This window comes from Hemiscyllium ocellatum, chromosome 24, assembly GCF_020745735.1.
Source record: "Hemiscyllium ocellatum isolate sHemOce1 chromosome 24, sHemOce1.pat.X.cur, whole genome shotgun sequence".
NCBI lineage: Eukaryota > Metazoa > Chordata > Chondrichthyes > Orectolobiformes > Hemiscylliidae > Hemiscyllium > Hemiscyllium ocellatum.
The window spans coordinates 50,351,485-50,376,863 of record NC_083424.1 but is presented as its reverse complement, the minus strand read 5'-3'; the positions used below and the strand labels follow the sequence as shown (position 1 = coordinate 50,376,863).

Sequence of the window (25,379 nt, the reverse complement as noted above, 5' to 3'; positions counted from 1 at the left end):
CAAGATGACACTGGCAGTTATCTGATGATTTGCAGGATTGCCTGGGCATGTCCTTATTCAATAAACAACAGGTAATAATTATTCTGCTATTAGTTGCCTCTCAAGAGAGTTAGGATTAATTCTTAAAAGCACCAGCAAGTGACACCAATAACCAGCTCACTGAATCCAGTCACCAGATGGATCCAGACATGAAAGTAAACATTATTTGGTAGGAGTAACTGTCCTTAATGTAAAGTTAGCAATTCACTAAGTGTGCTACCAAGGATAGCAAAAGAAGCTGAGGTCCATGGGAGTCAGAGTGAAAGCATCCACCTTTTCAGTATAGCTGCATTATGATCAACAGAATTCACATTTGCTCACCCAGGTATCTTTGACAGCAGTTCTTTCCTGTTACTTCAGCTGTTAAAGAGCGGCAATATTGGGGAAACAGCACCACACTCCTCTCACCTCTTCAAGACACAACATTCTGACATTAACAAACAGATGCATTTCTTCACTGTCACTGGTTTAATGTGCAGGAATACCCTGCCTAACAGCACTGCAAAAACACTTCAGGAATGCAATGGTTTGAATCAGACCTCCCACTACCTCTCGGTGACTAGGATGGGCAATGTGGCATTTAGTAAACTTTAAACTTATTCCTCAGTTTTTAATCCAAACCAAAGGCAATGGGTTTACTGTTCTGAAGGAATTTGCAAGTCTCTCGGTTAGAGACTGAAATGCTCGTTAACTGGAGCTGTATTTTAATACAATGATAACAATTAGACAAGATGCATAAAAAATAAATATACAAATCACTGTGACCACTTGTACATGAAAATTTGGGGATGATTCAGTCTTGAGTCCTTTCCCATGCATCTAATGTTATTGCTAACTCCAATTCCATGTTTGCAGAAAATAAGTCTTCTGATTAACAAGCATGCAATGTTCTCTGTTCTCAGTAGGAAATGAGGGGGAAAAGAAATATTAGTTCATCTTATATCTAGGTCCCACCTCATATGTACTTTCAATCTTACCCAATTGGGTACTTCTGCGTCAAATTCAATGTCACTGTTGGGGCCTGTTGAAACAGCAGAACAGCAGGGTCTGCACTTCAATTAATTCAAGTGAGCCATTTTCTGCCTCAACACATTGTAGATTAGTCCATTTTGATGACTAAAGTCCTTTTATTGTAGCCACAGTACTCACATTGAGCTTTGTTTAGTCCTTAGCAAAGTGGCAGAAGTTAGCAGGAAGAGCACTCTAATGTTTCAATCATTTTATGAAAGTAAAATGAGCTTTATTTGAGTCGTCCGGTCAGAGGCAGTGCCAGAGTTACTCACTGCAATGGAAACAAACACATGAGCAATGTCCTTTTACACCTGCTTAGCTTCCATAAGAGAAAGTCTGAACTCAACAGGATCGCACCACCAGACAGCAGGATGAATCATCTCAGCTAAGAAACACGTTAGTTTTAATTGGAGCAACATGAAGAAAATTTATGTTTTTTTAATAAAAAGAGAAATGATAACTAGTCATAGCATTGGCAGATTGCAACAATATGCAGATCCTGGTCCATCATCAAGGAAACAAATGTAACACTCTCATATACACTAAAAATGGAAACTTTAACATTATGCTTCACTATCTCACTACATTTACTTATTGCAGAAAGAGTACTTTACATTGAATATCAGTCACTTCTTTGGCAACCTTTGATCTTATAGGTCTTTTGAATGTGAAAGAGATCTTGTGGAGTTGAGTGCCAACACTGCTGTCTGCTGCTGGTCTCTTCATTTGCTGATTGCTTCAGTTCTACCATGAGCTGAAGTTACCAAAACCAGTAATCCCTTTAATCTTTTTGCTGCTGCTGCTGGTGGATGGGCTATTATCTTGATCCACTGCCACTCGTTTTCTAGTTTAGACAAAAAAAAAGGCATGAAAATCGTGATGGGCCAATTGAAAACGAGATTAAAATGTAAACCAGAGTAATGCAACAAAACTTACATTCTTTGATTTTAAATGTCATTATTGTTTTCAAATTCATTCACAGTCTCACTCAACCCTGTCTCTGTAACCTCCTCCGTTTGTGGCTTAGTAATGTCATGCCCTTGTGGTCAATAGTGTAGTGGCTAAGCTCCAATATTTCACAAATCAACATGAGTACAAATTACTGTCATACAGCACAGGAACACTTTCATCTCGAAGATGATAAATCCCTGTCTGTCACTACTAACCGAGATAAAAAAGAACCCGGAACAGGTTTCAGCAAGGAAAAACAAAATTACAAAACAAATTTTATGTACTGTACAAATTTATCCTCTAACATGTGACAAAAATTTAATCTATGACAAATATGCAAACTTCAACTGAATTGTCTTTAAATTCAAACACACACATGATGGACAGACAGTTGAGTGTCTTTTTAGGAGTAGTGCGGGTGGAAAATATGGACAGAAAACAACAAAGGCTGTGGATCAAAGTCCAAGCCAAAAGGAGTGGAATGAGCTGACTTTTCAGGTGCCAGCCTTCATTTTGGTGTTGATATCTTGGTGCTACCAACTGTGACAAGTCACAATTTAGTAGCTGGTCAGTTGTACCTAGGTCTTGCTTAGATTAGAAGTTTTCTTTCCCTTTGCAAAGTCTTTCAGCATTTTTCTTTGGCACTGAGAGAGAGAGAGGGAGAGAGGGAGACAGGGAGAGGGAGAGGGAGAGGGAGAGAGAGAGGGAGAGGGAGAGGGAGAGGGAGAGGGAGAGAGAGAGAGAGAGAGAGAGAGAGAGAGAGAAATTTTGATTGCTGTAGGCTTTTTACAAGTGTGTGTTTCAACTGATATATTTCCTCCCAATTCAGAACGAAACTGACATTTACAAACAATCTAAACCCTGTTGTTGCACAGTTACATTTTATTTTCAAAGACATTTGGTGTCAGCATGTTCCACAAATGTATCAAAATCCAGTTTCTTCAGAAAAATACATATCATTGTGTAATCATTAATTAAACATACAGTTCAATTTCCCTTAAGGTACAGAAAAATGAGTTCCTTTTCTGTAACAAAGCTGCCTAAATTTCCATTTTCTCCTCTATGTATTTCCAAAGATAATATCTGTTGTCCTTAAAAATCAATTTTTAAAATTATTTTCCAATTGGTGGCTGTGCTTTCAGCTGTTTGAACCCTAAAGTCTACAATTACTGTACTGAATCTCTCAGGAGCACCCCTCCCCACCGCTTAAAGATTCTCCTGGAAACCTATCTCTGTGACCATGCTTCTCAATGTCTATCCTAATATCTTCCTTTTTTGGCTTACAATGGTCCCTTTCATTTTTGTACATGTGTTAGTTTATTGCACTGCACAGACATTGACATGCACGCGTGCTTCTTGAACAAATACTGGTAGTGTGCAGCCTGTTTATTATAGTCTGGCTGTGCATCTGTGCTGCTCAGAGGAACATTGGCTCAGTGTCAAAACCTGGTAGATTCATCTTGTGGATCATCTTAGTGTGATACTTTAGTGTGATAAAAGCACTAGATTAATGCCATTAATTATTGTCATTGATTGATCACAGGAATAATATAATCATATGTCTGTGGATTTAATTAGTCATAAATTGTATCTCCAGGACTTCCTACTCTTATAAAATAAGTGCCATATCTAAAGAGATTTGGTTTTTGTCTGTCGTGGAAGGACTGGTGATTTTCAGCTTGGGCTGAATTATGATGGAAATGGTGAGAAAGCACATCCTACAAGTAAGGCGAGGTTACAAAACCAGCAGTTATTCACACATTAAGCCTGTACTTCAGGCTGAAGGAGGGACAGGTACACAGAATCAAGAGGGTAGCAAACCAACATATGTCAGTGTTCTGAAGCAAAAACAAAGTGTTTGCAGTATCAAAGTAAAATATGCTCCAAAGAAGGGCCCTTAACAGCAAAGACCAAAGACAGCTTGCTGTCCAATTGTGATTGACTGATATGGTCTCAGAGCTACAGACGATTAAAACCAAGAGACTGTCCACCTAAGGCAATTCCAACTGCTATCCTATCAGGAAATGATGGAAACACACACTGACCAGTCAGCAGCACATCGTGACATTTTGCTGTGCAGTCTTCAGCAAAACCATTTTAATGAGGGTACACAAGATATCTGTTCTCTTTATTGATATTGTCCCTTTTTTGGGGGTGGCACGGTGGTTAAGTGGTTAGCACTGCTGCCTCACAGCGCCAGGAACCTGGGTTCAATTCCCACCTCAAACGACTGACTGTGTGGAGTTTGCACATTTTCCCAGTGTCGGCATTGGTTTCCTCCAGGTGCTCCAGTCTCTTCCAAAACTCCAAAGATGTGCAGGATAGGTGGATTGACTATGCTAAATTGACAATAGTGTCCAAGGATGTGCAAGGTTGGTAGATTAGTCATGGGAAATGCAGGGTTACAGGGGTAGGGATGGGCCTGGGTGGACTTGACAGGCTGAATGATCTATTTCCACATTGTAGGAATTTATAAATTTTGATCGTATACAATTTTATTTTTGCACCTTTCATCATTTGTTGTGGAGCAGTATCAGATATTATGGGGTAGATGGTATCCAAAGTTGCTCTGCTTGTCTCCACTGAAGAGCACCATAAAACAGCAAAGCAAGTGTATAAAAATGCCTGAAGAACTGTCAAAGCAAAATCAAAAACAAAAATTGCTACACATTGATATAATGCAAGTAGTTGGAAGCATCAAACAGTTAGTGCAGTGATTTCAAACCACCATGTGATCTGATGACAAACAAAAACAGAACTTGCTGAAGAACCTCAGCAGGTCTGGCAGCATCTGTGAAGAGAAAGCAGAGTTAACGTTTCGAGCCCTGTGACTCTCCTTTAGAGGATCCGATGACATTTTTTGTTGCTAAAATCAGTACCTCATTTTCCTGAACCTTGCACATTTGTTGTGAAGGTTTCAGAGTTTTTTTGGAAGTACTATGAGAATGGAAAAAGTCACTTACGTAGCTGCCATGTTAATGTATTTCCCAACACCTTGCCGGTAGACTTTTGGGCCATCATTTGAACTTTTAGGCACAACTGGCATTGCTTTGGCCTTTTCCTCTTCCTCCTTGTTCCGAGCTTTCTCACGTTCTTCGGCGATCTGACAACAAATAAACAACTGGTAATGCAACTTTCACACTGTGCATGACACTTTCACCCTGTAATATATACAACTTTACAGGTCTTGAAATAGCCACCTCCACTAGATGATGCTTTAATATTCAACTCCAGAGTGATACACTCATCCTGAAGTTATTGTGGTGATGTCTTCAAACTGTAATCTGTGATTGAAACAGGCTTGTAGGTCAATGGTATCAATGGAAATTCCTTGGGCTAGTTCAGTTTGGCAATTTGGATTAATCTGAATCTACTATATAGCCTTTGACACTTAACCAAGTGGGGCGGCACGGCGGCACAGTGGTTAGCACTGCTGCCTCACAGCGCCTTAGACCTGGGTTCAATTCCCGACTCAGGCGACAGACTGTGTGGAGTTTGCACGTTCTCCCCGTGTCTGCGTGGGTTTCCTCCGGGTGCTCCGGTTTCCTCCCACAGTCCAAAGATGTGCGGGTCAGGTGAATTGACCATGCTAAATTGCCTGTAGTGTTAGGTTCGGGGTATGGGTGGGTTGCGCTTTGGCGGGTCGGTGTGGACTTGTTGGGCCGAAGGGCCTGTTTCCACACTAAGTAATCTAATCTAAACCAACCATTAACTCATTAGAAAATGAGGTGGAACTTTCACGTCATCAGTTCTGGCCAACCCAGTTCCATGGCTCAAAGGCCCTGTAGAAAAGGCAGACTAAACCTTTCTTCTGTGGTGTCCAAACACTCAATGAAACAACCTGAAGTGTACATTGAATAAAGTGATGTACTGATCAGGATGAAGAACAGTGCTCTTCTCCCTCTTGGTATGAAAAGATCTGCTGAACTATTATACCATGCTTGTCACGCAGTCGGCCTAACACTGCTGCGGAAAATGTCAATTAGAAATTGTCGAGTCCAACAGTGAAGAGAAGTGCAAATATTGTTATTAACCAAGATTGCTTTAACTGTGTATGCCAATTGGCTTTCTACACTTTCTGCTTCAGAAACTCTCAGGCAACTCTCTTCCAGTAAGCTCGCTGGCACACTGTTTAGTTGGAAGCTCAAAATAAATCCAAATATGTTCAACCAGAACACAATTTTTGTTATGCGTTTAATTTTGGAGGTGACGTTTGATGTGGGGTTAAAACAAATTTCAGTGCATAATAAAAAGGCAGTTAATTGCTCAGAAACATCTAAGTGACCACAATGTAGTTGACAATACACAGTTCACAACAGATTTTGATGAATGTGGTGAATAACTAAATCAGTTATTCACCAGCAGATCTGCCTTGTCTAAAAACACTATTGGCTTCTGCTCTAACTGCAGAGGTACTGCCAAGCTTCTTTCCCCACAGGAAATTTTCTTATTAAACTCCTCGGTCTGATTTAGACCATCCTCTCAGCTGTCTTTTCCCACTTCCCTTAGATTTCCTTGCCATGTCTAGCCCTAAAGCTGCCCTCTCCAAGTTCATCTTGCCTATGATGAACTTACTTCCTGCTCTCCTGACCCTACTCCCACTAAAGTGGTGGCCATCCAACTTACTTCCTGACTCCTCTGTTAGTAGATACTGTTAACAGTTCTTTCCCCTCAGCTAATTTCCTCCTCTCTTTCAAAGTTATCCCAAATCTCCTTTACAAATAAAACAGATCTTGACACCTCAGCCTGAGTGAACTACTCTTCTTCCTTCCTTGTCCAAAGCCTGTAAACGCGATGTTGCTTCCTGAAGTCCATGACTGTCTTTCTTAGACCTCCACATTTGAATTCCTCCAATTAGGTTTCTCTCCAGCCAAAATACTGCAGCTGTTCTTATCAGAATCACAAATCACATCCCATGTGACTGTGATAAAGGTCCTTCCTTACTTCCTTAGTATGTCTACAGTCCAAGACATGGTTAATTACATCATCCTCCTGTAAAGCCTCTCTGCTGTAGTCTAGCTGGGTGGGACTGCACTTGTTGATTCCATTCTAGAACATTCCAGATACAGCCAGATGTAATGGCTTCCCTACAGACCGTTCCCAAGGATATATCATTGGCCCCATCTTTTTTCTGACTTATAGATATTTTCTCATCAACTTGTTTAGAGGTATTATGACACACCTCAGAGCAGGTGAGACAAAACCAGGCCTCCTGGCCCAGAGGAAAGGGCACTACCAGTGTACCAGAAGAGCCTGAATCCCTGTCTTCAGGCTCAAAGGTAGGGCCGGTACCGCTGCTCCACCATAGCCCCTTAACCTCACTTATGTGCTGCTGTCACTTTCCACATATACACCAACTCCATCCAACTTCACTTCAGAAACACTTCTCTCACCTCCCTCCCTTGTTTTTAAACTGTCACATTGCTGGCCCAAATAGATGAAAAGAAATTGCTTCAACCAAAGATTGGGGGAAAAAAAAATTTTCAGACTTTTCAGCGTTTCAACACGTCTTCTGCATTTGTCTATTTCGACCTCTACATCTGCTGCTGAAAGCTTCATTCAAGCCTCTGTGGTCTCTAATCCAATACACCCCTGGTTCGTCTGCTACATTCCATCTTTCATCAAGCATCGTCCAAAGCTATGTGCTTATGTCCCAGTCACCCATCACCTCTACATTGTTTTCTGATTCATCAACACTGGTTTCAAAAATTTCAACCTTATTTTAAATTTTCAACATGGCCTTGATCTTTCCTATTAGTAATCTCCTGTAGCCCTACAATCCATTCTCCTCCAAATCTGGCCTCATGAGCATTTTAGATATTTTCTAATGAAACTATTCAGAGATGCAATTATAGACGTCTGGTAGGACTTAAACCTGGCCTCCTAGCTCAGAAGTAGGGACATTGCTATTTAAAGTTTAATTACGTCATCTCTGATAGTCATGGCTTTTTTGGTGAAACTGGACCTGGACTTGGTGAACATAATTTTCCTGAGTGACCTGCACCCCTCCCTTTTTCTGATTTACAGCCATCCCTGGGTCGTTATTTACATCCTCTCCAGTGAAGATTGATGCAAAACACTTGCTCAATTCAGCTGTCTCTTTTTCTTCCCCTGAGGTGCTCTTTAAAGATGATTTCTTTGAATGGGCTTTTGGTCATCTCCTTTAAAGCTCAATACCAAATTTTGTTTCATAACTCTCCTTCAAAGCACCTTGCGATATTTTACTATATTAAAGATCTGTTTAAAAAAGCTATGAGTTGTAAACTGACTGAGGGTATTCATCAAGTCCCATGACTAGCTGTTGAAATGTTTCACCTGGGTCCCAGCATCCAATGCCTTCCAGGTGTGTGCCAAGATCTGAAAGGTGTACTATGAATGTGTTAAAAGGTAATCAGCTAGACTGGATAGGGGGAGAGGTGGGAGGTCTTCGATACTTCATGCTGTTACCTTTTCATCCCTGCCATCTAAAATATCCTAGTAGAAAGTGAGCACTGCAGATGCAGGAGATCAGAGTCGAGAGTGTGGTGCTGGAAAAGCACAACAGGTCAGACAACATCTGAGGAGCAGAAGAATTGAAGTTTCGGGTATAAGCCCTTCATCAGGAATCTAAAATATCCTTCCTGTTGGTTGTAATTTATATTAATTCAAAACATATGAATATCTGAGTTATGAGTCAATGTACGCTATCTGCTTCTTCACACCAGTTCCTCTATTTAATAAGATCATGGCTGATCTGATTGTAACATCGATTCCATATTTCCAACGATCCCTGATTAGCTTTCACCCACTTGCTCATCAACGATCTATCTCCCACGGCCTTTAAAAAAAATTAGAAGATTTTGCTTCTACTTTGGAGAAAGAGAGCTTCAAAGACTTATGACCTTCAGAGGATAAAAAATTCTCATCCATTTTAAATCAGCGACCCATTTTCTTAAACAGTGACCCTTAGTTCTAGATTTCCCCCCAAGCGGAAACATCCTTTCGACAACCAATCCATCAAGTTCCCCTCAAGATCTTGTATGCTCTAATCAAGTTCTCTCTTCTAAACTCTGTCTGTCCTTTTCTCATAAGACAATGCAAACAACCCAGGTATGAACTGCTTTGAACTGCTTCTAGTGCTTTTACATGCTTCCATAAGGAAGGAAAACTATACCTTGTATAGTACTCCAGATGTGCTCTCATCAATTTGTGCACTAGGATGCCCAGATCTCTTTGCAGCTCAGACCTTCGTAATCATTTAAAATGTGATATGCTTTTTTTTATTCTTCTTCCCAAGATGGTTAATGCCATACCTTCCAACATTATACTCCATTTGCCAGATCTTTGCCACTCATTTAGCCTTTCAAACCTATCTGTATTCCTTTGGAGCCTTTTTTAGACCTTGTCTCATTAACTTTTCTATCTTTATGTCATGAGTAAATTTAGCAACCATATCTTTGGTACAATTATTCAAGTAATTTATACAAATTTTAAAAAATGGTAATGCCTGTGGTGGACCACATGTGATATCCTGCCAATCGATTACGCTGACTCTGCTCTCTGTTAGTTAGTCAATCTTACATCTATATCAATATGCTACCCCTTACTCAATGAGCCTTTATTTTCTGCAACAATTTTTGATGTGGTAATGTATCAAATCCCTTCTGGAAATCCAAGTACAATACATCACTGGCTCCCTTTTACCTATAGCATAAGTCGTTACTTCAAAGAACTTAATAAATTTCAGTAAACATGATTTCTTTTTCACAAAACTATGTTGAATTTGCCTGATCACCTTGAATATTTTCTTTTAATGTCCTGCAAGTTTCTAACACTTTTTATGACAGATATTAAGCTAACTGTAAATGGGTAATAAATGCTGATCTAGCCAGCAACATCCACATTGGATTTGATTTATTGTTGTCACATGTACTGAGATAGTGTGAAAAGTGTTGTTTTGTGTGTTATACCAGCAGATCGTACCACACAAAGTTCATCAGGGTAGCTCAAGAGTGCAGAATACAGTGTTACAGCCACAGAGAAGGTGCAGAGAGAGAGTGAGATCAACATTAACATTTGAGAGGTCCGTTCAAAAGTCTGATTACAGTGGGGAAGAAAGATACTGCCATATAGTTTCCTACTTTAAATCACATTCCCCCTTTGAAGAAAAGTGTTCCATTCACTAACTTCCAATTTAATGGACCTGCTCTTGGAGAATTTTGGAAAATCAGAACCAATACGTCAACTATCTCACTTGCCATCTCTTTTAAACTCCCTAAAATGAATTCAATCAGGACTGAGGTTCTTTGCACACTTCCTTGGTGATTGCAATTTTCCTGAGTTCCTCCCCCTCTCTATTTCCTGACTACAGCTATCTCTGGGATGGTATATATTCTGTGTAGTGATCACTGATACAAAATACCTGTTCTGCCATCTCTGTACTTTCCATTATGATTTCCAGACTCACTTCCTACAGTACCAACACGCAGAGTTAATTATTTTTTAAAATACTTGCAGAAACACCTAAAACAGTGCTGTTTGTCTCCACAACAGTGACTAAAACCAGAAAAATAACTCAGTGAATGTCAGTTACTTTGGAATGTCCTCAGGATGCATAAATATAGATTATTTCTTTACTGTATCATGGTCTTGATAGTGCTGACATCACAGACTACACCGTAATCAGCTGTGCTCTGATGTAGACTCAGTCAGCAGCAACACTGATACAGCGACATTAAGAAGCGTCAGCCTTTTCCTCACCCAGTTCCGGCTGAGGTCGCTGTTAAAGAGTGAATGGAAAAGTCTCAAATGTCTACTCTGCTACATCTCTGTTGATGTATTGAGGAATACAAAGCTCGGTAAAAACAATAACCGCAGATGCTGGAAACCAGATTCTGGATTAGTGGTGCTGGAAGAGCACAGCAGTTCAGGCAGCATCCGAGGAGCAGCGAAATCAATGTTTCGGGCAAAAGCCCTTCATCAGGAATAAAAGCTCAGCTGAGCCTCAGTGGGAGCTTTTGTCCTTAAAGGAGAAAAAGGAAAACTGCCTTTTATAGTATAAAGGTCCTTTCAAAACTTCAGAACATTCCAATGCACTTTGCAGCCAATGAGGTCTTTTTGAAATGGATAGACCTTTTAAATCCAGCAAATATAGAAGCAAAATGCCACACAGCAATACATTAAGACCAGTTATTCCACCTTCTGTGTGATATTGCTTAAAGGATAAATAATAGCCAGGACACCATGGATAACTTCCCAAACTGCTTCAAAATACTGAGATGGGATCCTTTATGTTCACCTGAGATAGTATTCAGGACCTCAACCTCAACAGCATCTCTGACAGCCCAGTACTCCCTCTGTATTGCACTGGCTTGTCAGCTGAGATTTGTGTCCTGAAATGTCCGAAAAGGGACATGAATTTTTAACCTCAGACTCTGAGAGAAACGTGTTACTGAGTCATAGCTGACATACTCTAGGCCAAATATTTCAGGCAAGGTGATCTATTATAATATAAGCTATTTGGCCAAAGATCAATGTTCCATTAAAGGCAGGCTGGCTCTTAAGCCAAGTTGCCCTATGGCTCATACAGGTAAAAATAATGTGCTCATTTTACTTGAATTATCACCATTAAGTTTGGGCTGTGGCAGAGTTAAAGGAGATGATGTCTGAACAAATTATTATATCTTGCTAAGCACTTACCAAAACATCTGCTTCTTCAAAAGGATCCACAAACACTGCTGTCCTCTCAATTTTGATCTCTTCCTATAGGTGGGGAGAAAAAACAAAGCTCAACTGTCGGGAATTAGATTAGATTAGGTTACTTTTAGATTAGATTACTTACAGTGTGGAAACAGGCCCTTCGGCCCAACAAGTCCACACCGACCCGCCAAAGCGCAACCCACCCATACCCCTACATTTACCCCTTACCTAACACTATGGGCAATTTAGCTTGGCCAATTCACCTGACCCGCACATCTTTGGACTGTGGGAGGAAACCGGAGCACCCGGAGGAAACCCACGCAGACACGGGGAGAACGTGCAAACTCCACACAGTCTGTCGCCTGAGTCGGGAATTGAACCCAGGTCTCAGGCGCTGTGAGGCAGCAGTGCTAACCACTGTGCCACCGTGCCACCCACCAAATATGGATGTTAAATGAACTTTGCCACAGTTTGAAACAGAGAGTTTCTGGGAATTAGCGTAAATACACAAGGACCAGTATTCAGCCAGGAAACCCCGACCAAAATTCTTGGCTATCTATGATTTCAGCGGGTAGTCAAAGCAAGGTGTAAATACTAGCTGATAAAATATTTCAATTACATCTACTTATTAAGTTTCAGAACCAACAATTCAATTTCCATTTCTTTCGCCAAAAGTAATGTTCTGTTTGGGGCTGAGATGTAATTCATGAATCTAATATTGGATTGCAGCTTAGAATATTTTGGGCAAAGCATGAGACAGTTTAGAATTGAAGGACTTACACGCCACTGCATGTTTATTTTGAATTTAGTTTTAAAAATTAATAATGTAATTTTTTTCAACAGTCTTTCTCACGTAAGTACCGAGTACAATGATGTACACAGAAAACTATGCAAGTTTTCTTTCACCCTATGAACTGATTGGGATCTTGACAGATATTCCACCTTATTCCAAATCCTTAAGGGATTCAGTCTGTTATGAAAAGCATGGACTACCTTCAAACGTCTGTGATACTTACGGAGTATTGACAGATGGATGGATGGGCAATATCACAAAATGCATTGGCAATGACACTAGATCAAAACATTCTTTCTGGCAATAATTAAGGCGAGGTACAGAAGTATAATACTCCATTAACGGTAAGTTGTCCCAATATACTTAACGTAATAATATAGAAATTAGCTGAATTCAGAAAGACTTAGTTTTAAATTTATTTATCTTTTACTTCAGTTTGTAATCCTTGGAAGTGAATTCTGATAGCCTGAGAGCTCCAGACATATGACTTCTATTTCTGATTGTACAACTGTGAAGTGCCTTAGAACATTTTTCAACTTGAAAGGCACTACAGAATGGAATCTTGTTGCTACTTGTGGTTTCAGGACAAAGGTGCTTATATTCAGGCGACAATCAGATTTTCAATTTCACGAAAAAGAAAAATCACCAAAATCTCATTAGACCATGGCATTAAAATAGGCAGAAGAATTGACCCTCAGTAATGAGTGCTGCTCATGTGAGCAGTGAAAAGCCAGGACATCTGTGAGCATATTAACTACGGATGAAGTTATCCTTTCGTACAATGGCATCAACACAGCATCGCTGCATGATACAAGAAGAGTGAATAATTTAAAAATCATGGTGTGATAGAAATTTTACGAGGAAAAACTGGGAACTCATTCTAGCAATAGCTATGTCAACTGGAAGATAGCATATTAACCGCTAGCTGGACATTATAACATGATAGAAAAGGGGAGAACAGAAACATGGGCTGGAGTTTTCTCTTGGAAATGGGAAACAGGAGGTAAATGGGTTTTTCTGTCAGAAACTCATCTTTGGTGGAATTTCCAAAACAGATGTTCCTGACCAATAAAAACCAGTGAGAACAGAAATGTGGGTGCACTGCATATCCCAAGGAAAACTATCACTGAGGCTACTAGCTGTCTTGATAGAGTTTGTGCCAAAGCCTGCCACTGCATCACAGGAAAGCAAGAAGCCACAGGGCATCAAGAGATCTGGTACTGAGGAGATAGAGGAGAGGGGTCTTCTTCCTGGAGGATGACAGGGACACTCTCTGCTCAGCATTAGCTGCCTCTACCCCAATTCCTTTCACATGTCCCTATCTGTTCCTCCCTCTGTCCATCCCTGATAAATTGAATCCTCTGGGGACTCACTGTCCTTCCAGGCTCACAGCTCTTTAGGGCCATGTAGTGAAAAGTGCAGCAGAACACCAAGTCTATTGTCAGGGGGAATACTGCATGGCACCTTCTAACTGATCTGTGTACTGAACTCAGTGCCCTCTGAGTTTGGGATGCTCCATCAGTTATGAATATAGCACATTGCTCAGCATTGATAAAGAGGAAGCTGGTACCTGTAAGCAATGTTTGTACCAATGTACAGCTTCCTGAGAGATACCACAGACTTGTGCAGCTAATAAGGGCAGATGTCTCTAACTTTCTGCCCAGTGATTCACATCTTCCTTTGTCACTCAATCTCAGTCACTTAAAGGTCTCTTTGCCTTTACTTACAGAACCTGTTCTCAAGGTAATTCCTTTGTGCCTCTTGTATCTCTCTTCGACTTCCTAGCATCCAGTCCTACTTGTCCTACACTGGCCTCATCTCCACTGGCTTTGATTTACAAGGGTGCTGCACCAATGCCATCTGCAGGCTTCATGCTCAGGTGGAGTCTATTCATACACACCCCTGATGCCCAGATCATTCCAGAAGGGTAATGATCATTGAACAGGTAAAGTTCTTAATCTGCCTCCATTCCTGCAATGGGCTTCTGTAACTTTACCTTCAGAGAGTTAAGCACAAACTTTAGAAAGCATCCTTACTGACCTTCATAAACTTTTCTATGACAGCCCCATGTGGTGCCTTTTCTTTCATTCAGCCAGTCTGACAAATTGCTAGCTTCATCTGGAATTATTAGAAACCTTTTAAGAGATGGGCTTTTAATCTCCCCGATCCCTGTGATGGTAGGTGCAGGGCAGTACTGAAGGCCATGTTCTCTCCCTCCCTTGCAAAGATTGGGGCAACAGATTGGCTGAAACAGAAGCGAGATTTCCAGGTCCACAACCTGCTTCTGCTCCAGCGTGGGGGAAATCCAGTTTGTGCTCTCAAAGATCATGCTGTCTTTAGACTAGGTTTACCTTTGGCAGGTCGGTCTTTACATCACTCTCCACATTCTCCATAGCTGTCAAAGTCTCAAAACCACCAACGACTCTGAAATTTAAACAGAAATAAAATAACAGCTATCTTTTAACTGCTGCACAATTCACATCCCCAATTCATACGTAGTTAAGAAGAAACAAAGTTACAAGAAAAGATAAAGTTAACAGATATTCAGTTAAATATGAGCACACATGAAGACCTTTGACTTCTCATTTCTGTGTGAACGTCAACTGAAAGTTGACAAAAAACTGAAATTTGATAAACTATCCAACTTCCAGTTCTTGCCTCTTGTGTCCATTGTGGAGACAATATGTTCAATGGTGGGGTCAAGGTCTGGGGGAGATAGAAGGTGGTGTGGGAGACCTGCCTCTGCAGTTTACAGGTCATTACCGCAGACATATCTTCCAGTGAAGCATCAATTTACCTGCATCCATCTCAATTTAGTCCACTGTATTCGTTGCACCCTATGTGATCTCTACTTTGGGGAGATGAAACACAGACTGGGTTGCTGTGTTGCACAACACTTATGTTCTGTCTGCAAAAATGACCCTGACCTTCTTGTTGCCTTCCATTTCAACATCTCTGCCATGGGTTTGCTGCAGTGCTCCAGTGAAATCCAGTACAAGCTGGATGTGCAGCATCTCATTTTCCTCTTGGGGACGCGCTGCAAGCCTTCAGGACTCTGTATCATGTTCAATAACTGTAGGGCCTGAGCACCTTCATCCAACCCCTACACACCAGACATTGTCATCACATGGGCTGCTACCTATTAGCAGCTGTTGATTCCTTCAGGCTGATCTTTACCCATTCCTTTGTCTGCCCAACTACTGTTTTCTCTCTCTTTCTCTCTCTCTCTGTGCCTCATCCACCTATCGTTAGCTCTGTTAGCTAAGCTTCTTAAGGCTAAAGGAATCAAAGGACAGAGTGCTATGAAGGTGTAGGTGTGTACTGTACCTTTAAGAGAGAGTGGAAGCTGGCACGGACCTAGAGAGGCACAGAGTGTACTGAAACATTTTTAAATATACCATTTGGTTATGAAACAAATAGTTGAAGCTGTGTTGCCATGGTACACAACAAATTTGAATTTGGCCAATCAATTAAAATTATGTCCCAAGATACCAAAATTCAATCAAATTCGAACTTTAATGTTTTGTTGACAGCCAATGAGATGGTCCAATGTTTTGGGGTATATAAAATCGGACATTTTGAACAGTTAGCCAGAGTGGCAACCAGCACCAACAAACACAGATGGCTTACAGAATCACTCTCTGAAAGGTATCTTTTCATATCAAAGTTGTGAAGCAGAAGACTGAAGAAAGACCCAGGAAAGTACAGACAAAGACACCAAGGGAACAGCAACAACCGGCTGTTTTTGAAATTTGATTCTTTTCGTCAAATTTAATCGGGGGGTTTTATCAGATCAGTATATTGTTGTAGAGTGGGAGGTAGATGAATTGATCAGTCAAAGGAGGATTCCTGTGTAGATAGTTGTTGTTTAATGTTCCTGTGTTTCTTGGGGTTAAAGAATAAATTGTTAAAATTTTTTCTTTACATAGAGGGACTTTTGTAGTTCTTGGTCACTCATTCTTTAGCAGATTACGATGGGAGGTGAGCTTTTCTTTGGATCTGGTTCAAATTTGCAAAAGGGTTTACCCCGTGTTATAACAACCAGGGGAAAGCTAGAACATGGTCCCGAGTTAAATGATCAACCATAATTATATCGAATGGTGGAGCAGACTCAAAGGGCTCAATGGCCTACCCTGCTCCTTCTTTTTTGATGTTTCTAGGATAGCGACAATGGCACTTATTGCCCATCTCTAATTGCCATGAGGTGTAGTGACAATACCTCCACAATGCTACTGAAAAGCAAGTTCTAGGATTTTAATTCCGTGTCCGTGAAGGAAAGGAATGTACATCCTTGTTTGTGACTTAAAGGAGGATTTGGATGTTATACTCTTTGCATCCACTGCTACCCGTGTAACTCTGAACTTGGAAGTTTGAGAGGGGCTGTCAAAGAAACTTCAACAGTGCATCATGCAAATAGTAGACATTGCAGTTATGGTGGCACAAGTTGTATTAATTACTTAAGTCAGTGTTTAGAGTGTTGCATAGAGTTTTGTTTGAATAGACTATTTCTAGACTGCATGGTGGCTCAGTGGTTAGCACTGCTGCCTCACAGTGCCATGGACCCAGGTTTGATTCCCACCTCAGGTAACTGTCTGTGTGGACTTTGCACATTCTGCCCGTGTCTGCGTGGGTTTCCTCCAGGTCCTCCGATTTCCTCCCACAATCCAAAGATGCGCAGGTCAGGTGAATTGGCCATGCTAAATTGCCCGTAGGTGTTAGGTGTGTTAGTCAGGGGTAAATGTATGGTAGAGGACTGAGTCTGGGTGGGTTACTCTTGAGAGGGTCGATGTGGATTTGTTGGACCAAAGGGTCTGTCTCCTTACTGTAGGGAATCCAATCTAATCTTCTGGGTATGGCTGCAACTGTCTCTACCCAGGAAAGTGGAGAATACTTCAGATTTAGGCCAAGTGTGTGTTGAATTGTCAAGACGTGAGCCAATTCTTTCTGACTTGCTTGGCATCCACAGCGTTTGTGGCTAATCAGGTTGACCTTCTGGTCTAAGGAGCTGTTCCACCAAATCTAAACTTGGCCCAGTGGTAGAGTTTAACAAGTAACGAATCAGATTTTCCAAGAAGTGGCTAAATCATGCAGATTACCATTGCACTCCCTTTTCATGCAATGAACGAGCTCTGTATTTCTGATAGGAGATTCTGCTCAGGGTTCCTTCAGAATAGTGGGCGGCACGGTGGCACAGTGGTTAGCACTGCTGCCTCACCGTGCCTGAGACCCGGGTTCAATTCCCGACTCAGGCGACTGTGTGGAGTTTGCACGTTCTCCCCGTGTCTGCGTGGGTTTCCTCCGGGTGTTCCAGTTTCCTCCCACAGTCCCAGGTGAATTGTCCATGCTAAATTGCCCATAGTGTTAGGTAAGGGGTAAATGTATGGATGGGTTGCGCTTCGGCGGGTCGGTGTGGACTTGTTGGGCCGAAGGGCCTGTTTCCACACTGTTGGGATTCTAAGATTCACTGATCCCTGCAGTACTTCACTAGTTACTGCCTGCCACTCTGAAAAAGACCTGTTTATTCTCCACTTCTGTTTCCTGTCAGACAGCCAATTTCTCTATCCATGTCAGAGAATTTTAAAAAATCAATTTCCTTTATAATCTTTCAATAGGCCCAACTATCACTGCTTTACTAGGTGGTTTCATAACAAATAGTAACACTTCAATAAATGTTTCAGATGTATTTATGTTCGGAAAGAATACTCAAGGTAGCTTTCAAAGGTGCAATTTTGTTTGTTCATTAGGCATAAAGACTACTTTGCATAAAGAGTTGACATACTTTCAAAGATGCCTGATATGAATTAAAGATGAAGGTCATAAATAAATAAAAGATGTAACATCTGTTGAGACTGCGCTAACCATTCTACTGCAGGCACTAAATTTCATCGCCGATACGGACAGCTCTGCTTCTCCAGGTGCTGGAGGACCTGGCCACAATCTAATCTGTAGATACATGTTCTAAATTAGAGTGCAGGTTTTTGAAGAATAAATTCTTTGATTAGTTTGATAATATTTGGTATCCCCTAAATCATATCCCATTCCACAATCAAGGAAACAATCTAATCTGTAGATACATGTTCTAAATTAGATTGAGGGTTTTTGAAGAATAAATTCTTTGAACGGTTTGATATTATTTGGTATTCCCTAAATCATATCCCATTCCACCACTACGGAAACAATCTAATCTGTAGATAGATACATGTTCTAAATTATATTGCGGGTCTTTGAAGAATAAATTCTTTGATTGGTTTGATATTATTTGGTATTCCCTAAATCATATCCTACTCCACAATGAAGGAAACAAACTACACCCTCCAAAGTCTTCGACTAATTACCAATGGTGTGAGAGCATATGTTAGAGATGTACACTGCAGGTAATTGCCTGACTTCTAATAGTCATTTCTTTTCAGTTGCCTGGTGAGTTAAATATAATGTAAAATTAGCTGTAGTGCGACCTAGTTTATAATTCCTTGAAAGTGGAATCTCGGGTAGATAGAATACCGAAGAAAGCATTTAGTACGCTTTCCTTTATTGGTCAGAGCATTGAGTAGAGGAGTTGGGAGGTCATGTGCAGGACATTGGTTAGGCCACTTTTGGAATATTGTGTTCAATTCTGATCTTTCTCCTATAGGAAGGCTGTTGTGAAACTTGAAAGGGTTCAGAAAAGATTTGCAAGCATGTTGCCAAGGTTGGCGGGTTTGAACTATAGGGAGAGGCTGAATAGATTGAGGTTGTTTTCCCTGGAGCATCAGAGACTGACTGAGGCGTGACCTTATAGAGGTTTATAAAATCATGAGGGCATGGATAGGATAAATAGACAAGGTCATTTCTCAGTCCAGAACTAAAAGGGCATAGGTTTAGGGTGAGGACAAAGATGTAAAAAGAAACCTAAGGGTCAACTTCTTCATGCAAAGGTTCGTGTGTGTATGGAATGAGCTGCCAGAGGAAGTGATGGAGGCTGGTACAATTACAACATTTAAAAGGCAACTAGATGGGTATGTAAATAGGAAGGGTTTAGAGGGATAGAGACCAAGTGCTGGCAAATGGGACTAGATTAATTTCAGGTATCTGGTTGGCATGGACGAGTTGGAGTGAAGAGTCTGTTTCTGTGCTTTGGTTGTCCTCTATCCTCCCTTCTAATAATCCTTGGTCTTTTATATCATTGTCCCAAGCACTCTCCTCTAAATCATTGGTGAGTGCATATGTTCCTTCCTCAAACAAACTGCCTTTTGTTGAACCTTGAAATTTAATTGAAATTTGTCATCCTAGGTAATTTGGACATAGGCGTCTCTACTGCACCTCAGCACCTTATCTAACAGTGACAGGGGCCTTGAATTTGCAGTGGGAATAATTTGGATAGGGTAAAAGGGTAAATTAGACAACAACTTCCAGTGCCTGAACACATGCAGATAAGTGAGGGAGTCAGGAGTTTACAGTATTTCCCCACTAAATGCATCAGAAAAAGTTGGACTTATCTAACCGCAAAACAAAATGGAATTAAGCATTACCGGGTGACTTCTCCAGGACTGAAAATTTTTTATAAGCAGGGAATCTCACTCATAAATTTTAATTTTAGTCTTAGTTAAAACCTTTTCTTTGTGATTTCTCTCTCTCAATCTCATCTTTCTTTCCCTTCCTTTACTTTGTTTTCTGTACCTAATTAGAAAGTAAATAAACCAGTCGAGCATACAGTACCTTTATTGATTTAAAGGACTTTACTGTTACTTGTGCAGTTTATACAGGGCCCAGATTCTCTGTAGATGGTGCTGCACTGCACTACCTATCTAATTATTCTACGATGCACTGCAAAATATCCTTGCTTAGCTTTTGCTGGTAAATCTCTTTGTTGGTTCAGCCTTTGATCTATATTGTAATACTTAGCATTCCAGAATTGTTTTGACTGGCTGAAGAGGTTAGAGAGGAATTTCCAGAGCATTTGTTCCCTTATTGGGACTGGCATGAATTTACCCAATTGCCTTCTAAGGTAATTCAAACTTCCAGAAGCCTCCATTGTTCTCACTAAATGAGCATGCTAATATTTTGTATTCCAATTGATCTACTGGACTGATATTGATTGCTTGAGGAGCCTGCATGTTATCTCGTCTCCTGGCTCCTAGTTTCATTTTGGATTTTTCTTACCTCTCCCAGAAGATTACACGGCTTCAACTTTACCATCCACCATCAGAGGAAAAAACATGCCAGAGAGTTCCTCTCCAACCGCCTTCAACAAACAAATCCAGAAAAGCAGATCTCACAGGATGATAAAGAGCACCAAATGGGTCAAATTACATTAGCATCTTTGTTCGCTGGGAAAATGGAAAATGTTGGACATTTCTGGAGGTTTGAAGAAATGTGATCTTTTATATACTGGATTGGGCAAACTCAAGCAAACAGCATATCTCTTTTTGTTTGTCTTCTCAGATAGGGATTACCTGCTTGATAATGATCAGGAATGCGATTTGTAGAAATACTACCATGAAGTTATTAAAACTGAATGCAATTTAAACCAGTGCAGTTTAACATGAAAGACCCTAAAAACTTTACTAGCTACAGGTTTAAGATGCAGCGAAACACAAATAAAAATTGCTCCACAAACCATAGCAAACTCCCAGAGTGGATCACTCTAAATTTGTTCCATTCTTTCTGCTTTTAAAAAGGTCAGCTGCGGACAGTCTGCTGAGAAGAGACTGGGTACAGAAAAGAAGTGATGACATGGATTAAGGGATGGAGATATTTGCGAAATGGGTTCTGCCTTCTATTTAATAGCAGATGATGTCACAGCAAGATAAATCTGACATTAAATATCATCGTTATTGTTGTCTCAACCTTAAAGCGTAAAACAGAAATGCAGCATGTTGTAAGAACATAAGGATTGGAGTGGATGTCTCCTTGAGCTTGTGTCATCATTCAACAAAATCATGGCTGATCATCTGTCTGAACTCCATTTTCCCAACTACTTCCCACATCCCAAGAAACCAAAAATCAGAGTATCCCAACCTTTAACTGACTCAAAAATGGAGCATCCACAACTTTCCAGGGTAGCAAACTCCAAAGCTTTACAACACTGAAGATATTTCTCAGTTCAGTACTAAATGATTGGCTCCTTATCCTGAGACTGTGCCCATGTTCCAGGTTCCCCAGTAACCTCCATGTCTACCCTGTCAAGTGCTTCCAAAATATTGAATGTTTCAATGAGATCATATCTTATTCTTTAGAACACCAAAGAAAATGGGGTCAATTACAGAGCCTCATTGTTATCTCTGACACCCCGTCAACTGTGTACTGATATTACCTATCAGAACATGATAGTTAATGAGGCCTCTTCTGGAGTACTGTGGCCAATTTTGGTCTCTTTGTTTTAGGAAGGATATTATTAAGCTGAAGATGGCTCAGAAGAGATTTACCAGGATGTTGCCAGGAATGGAGGGTTTGAGTTATAAGGCCAAGCTGGGTAGGTAGGAGTGTAGATCAAGAGGTGACCTTATACAGATAAATAAAATTATTAGGGGTATAGATAAAATGAATGGTAGGTGTGTTTTCCCTCGGTGGGGGGAACATTTCAAGACTAGGGGGCATATTTTTAAGGTGAAAGGAGAAAGATTTTAAAAAGACACAAGCAGCAATTTTTGTTTTACACAGAGAATGGTTTGTGTGTGGAATGAACTTCCAGAAGAAGTTACAGTGTTTAAAAGACATTTGGATAAGTACACGAATAAGAAATGTTTGGAGGGTTATGGGGGCCAAGTGCAGGCAGGTGGAACTAGTTTAATATAGTCGGCACGGACTGGTTGGACTGAAAGGGCTGTTTCCGTGCTGTATGACTCTATAAAGTCCAAGGCTACAACATCTTTCGACTTAATAACACCGATCATGAGAGTGATGTAAACATTTTGCATAGCTGACCACACAATCACTTTAGACTTCTTTTAGTTTGCAATTACCTCAAATATCTAAGATGTCCCAAGTGTTGAATAGTTAGAATTAGCATTGCTACAATATGAGGAAACAATGCTCCAAGTCCCAGTGTTTTAACATGATGCTCTCAACCAACACCGGTGACAACAAATTCACTAGGCATTTGAATATCATTGGAGGGTCTTTTACTGTTTGTATATTTTTTCCTCTTCACATAGTAACGTGACCTCAGTTTAGAAGTAATGCCTGGTCATTACAAAGACACACATAGGTTTTAAATTTTATGTTGAGAATGTCATGCTGGAAAAACACAGCAGGTCAGAGAGCACCCAAGGAGCAGGAAAATCGATGTTTCGGGCATAAGCCCCTCATCAGGAATGAGGCTTCTGGGTCGGGGGTGAGAGATAAATGGGAGGGGGTGGGATTTGGGGACAGGTAGCTGAAAAAGCAATAGGTGGATGAAGGTGAGTGAGAAGGTGATTGGTCAGAGGGGGCAGTGATGGACAGGTCTGAAGGGGGGTGCCAAGTTGGAGGTTTGGGACTGGGATAGTATTGGGGTGGGGGGGGAATGAGGAAGCTGTTGAAATCCACATTTATGAGGCGTTCCTCCTCCAGGCATCGGGTGGTAATGGTTTGGCAGTGGAGGAGGCCCAGGACCTGCATGTCCTTGATGGAGTGGGAGGGGGAGTTGAAGTGATCAGCCATGGGGCAGGGGGGTTGGTGGGTGTGGGTATCCCAGAGATATTCTCTGAAACGAACAGCAAGAAGGTGTCCTGTCTCCCCAATGTAGAGGAGACCACACCGATTGCAATGGATGCAGTAGATGACATTGGTAGAGGTGCAGGTAAATTTTTGACTGATGTGGAAGGATCTCTTGAGGCCCTGGACAGAGGTGAGGGGAGTGGGTGGCACAGGTTTACGCTTCCTGCAGCGGCAGAGAAAGGTGCCAGAAGTGGGGTGTGGGCTGGTTGGGGGTGTGGACCTGACGAGGGAGTCATGGAGGAAATGGTATTCTCGGAGCACTGATAGGTGTAGGAGGGAAATATATCTCTGGTGGTGGGGTCTATTTGGAGGCGGCACAAGTGGCGAGGATGATGCATTGTGTGTGGAGGTTGCTGGGGTGGAAGGTGAGGAACAGGGGGGTCTGTCCTTGTTACATTTGGATGGGTGAGGTTCAAGGGTGGATGAAGTGGAGAAGATGTGCTGGAGGGCATCGTCAACCACATGGGAAGGGAAGGGAAGTTGTCATCATCTTAAATTTTATGCCTTATACATATCTGGTCACAGCCTACTTTGTCCTGTTCAGAATGAACTTGATCATTCATTTGTTGGTATTCTGTCTCTCTGGTCGAGAATTCTGTACCCATGTTAAAATTCTACAAATTAGTTAATCTAATAATGGTGTGAAAGTCGGGTGAAATTCTTATGAAATGCTGGAAGTCACAGATCTTGTTCTCAAGTCCAAGGTGTGAAGCATCGAGTAGGCTGCACAGCAACAGTCTGAATTAATCCTCGTGGAGAGGCAGCAACCGATGGAAACAAAAATCCCACTTGTTGATAACTGAAGGAAAACATGGATAAATAATTTCAGCAGAAGAAAATACAGTGCTAAGGGGATGGTGGAATGATTTTAGATTGTTTTGGAAAAGAGCCAGTATGAACTTAATAATCTCAATTGTCCTTTCCTGATTAAATTCCCTACAGTGATCCTCTGAACAGTAACCCACCCAGACCCATTCCCCTTTCCCACATCTACCCCTGACTAATGCACCTAACATTATGGCCAATTCACCATGGCCAATTCACCTGACCTGCACATCTTTTGGATTGTGGGAGGAAACCGGAGCACCTGGAGGAAACCCACACAGACACAGGAAGAATGTGCAAACTCCTCACAGACAGTTGTCCGAGGCAGGAACCGAACCCGAGTCCCTGGCGCTGTGAGGCAGCAGTGCTAACCACTGAGCCAACGTGCTGTGTGAACTTTGCTTTTCAAAGCATAAATAATCCTGCATCCTTCAGTGATGTTGACAACCTGCCACTGCTCTTCACAATCTTACTTGTTCTCACTAATCATCCACACAGATGCATTTGCTCGCAGGAACAGGTGATATTTGGAGTGGGAACACCACTTTGTTTCCTACTGCTGAGCTCAATGACTATTTGGACAGCACTTGTACAGGATTTGAATAGGTATGATTGGCTGTATGGTCTCCTTCTATAATGCTAGATTCATTCTGATTTGGGTATAGCACCAGCAGGACTATTCTCAACTGTGGCACGGTGGCAAAGTGGTTAGCACTGCTTCACAGCGCCAGGGACTGGGTTCAATTCCCGCCTCATGTCTGTGTGGAGTTTGCACCTTCTCCCCGTGTCTGCTGGGTTTCCTCCGGGTGCTCCGGTTTCCTACAGTCCAAAGATGTGCTCAGGTGAATTGGCCATGCTAAATTGCCCATAGTGTTAGGTAAGGGGTATATGTAGGGGTATGGGTGGATTGTGCTTCGGCGGGTCGGTGTGGACTTGTTGGGCCGAAGGGCCTGTTTCCACACTGTAAGTAATCTAAAAACTATCATCTTAAAGGAACCCTTCCAGTCATGTTGAAAGTGCTTTCTCAGTTTACTCTCTTTTACTGGTGACCATGAAAAGGTAAGAGAAACATTACTCTGATGCAGACAAATACTGGCATGGTTCAACAATGCATGTGGCTGGAAAGAGCGATTTGATTGGGTGAGAGTTTTACTCAATTGATAAGTGTTAGCGAATCTGAAGGTCGTTTACGTTTGACAGAATTCAAAGTCAGCACACCACAGTGGAAAAATCTCTCATAATGAAACCATCACTCTCATCAAGGTTACATTTGCAGTGATTTTCAATTGTCAAATTACTTTACTAAAGTAAGGGTCACCCAAGGATCTACATGGGGACACTTGAAGGACCTGATTGCATGTAGAATTCTTTAAATTTAATGACTGGTATGAAACATGCAGCAGAT

At 41.3% G+C, this 25,379-nt stretch overlaps 1 protein-coding gene across 1 annotated transcript in view; it reads right to left on the bottom strand.

Annotated features, from left to right (window-relative positions):
* Positions 1-1,257: 1,257 nt before the first annotated feature.
* The window catches only part of ppil2 (peptidylprolyl isomerase (cyclophilin)-like 2), a 389,123-nt gene continuing 365,001 nt past the window's right edge, over positions 1,258-25,379 (bottom strand). Inside the window, exons 17-20 of the mRNA XM_060844077.1 lie at positions 14,824-14,896; positions 11,680-11,742; positions 4,965-5,104; positions 1,258-1,894 (exon numbers count right to left, since the gene is read on the bottom strand). Of these exons, the coding sequence (XP_060700060.1) occupies positions 1,795-1,894; positions 4,965-5,104; positions 11,680-11,742; positions 14,824-14,896 (376 nt within the window). The 3' untranslated portion in view covers positions 1,258-1,794. The remainder of the gene's footprint in view (positions 1,895-4,964; positions 5,105-11,679; positions 11,743-14,823; positions 14,897-25,379) is intronic.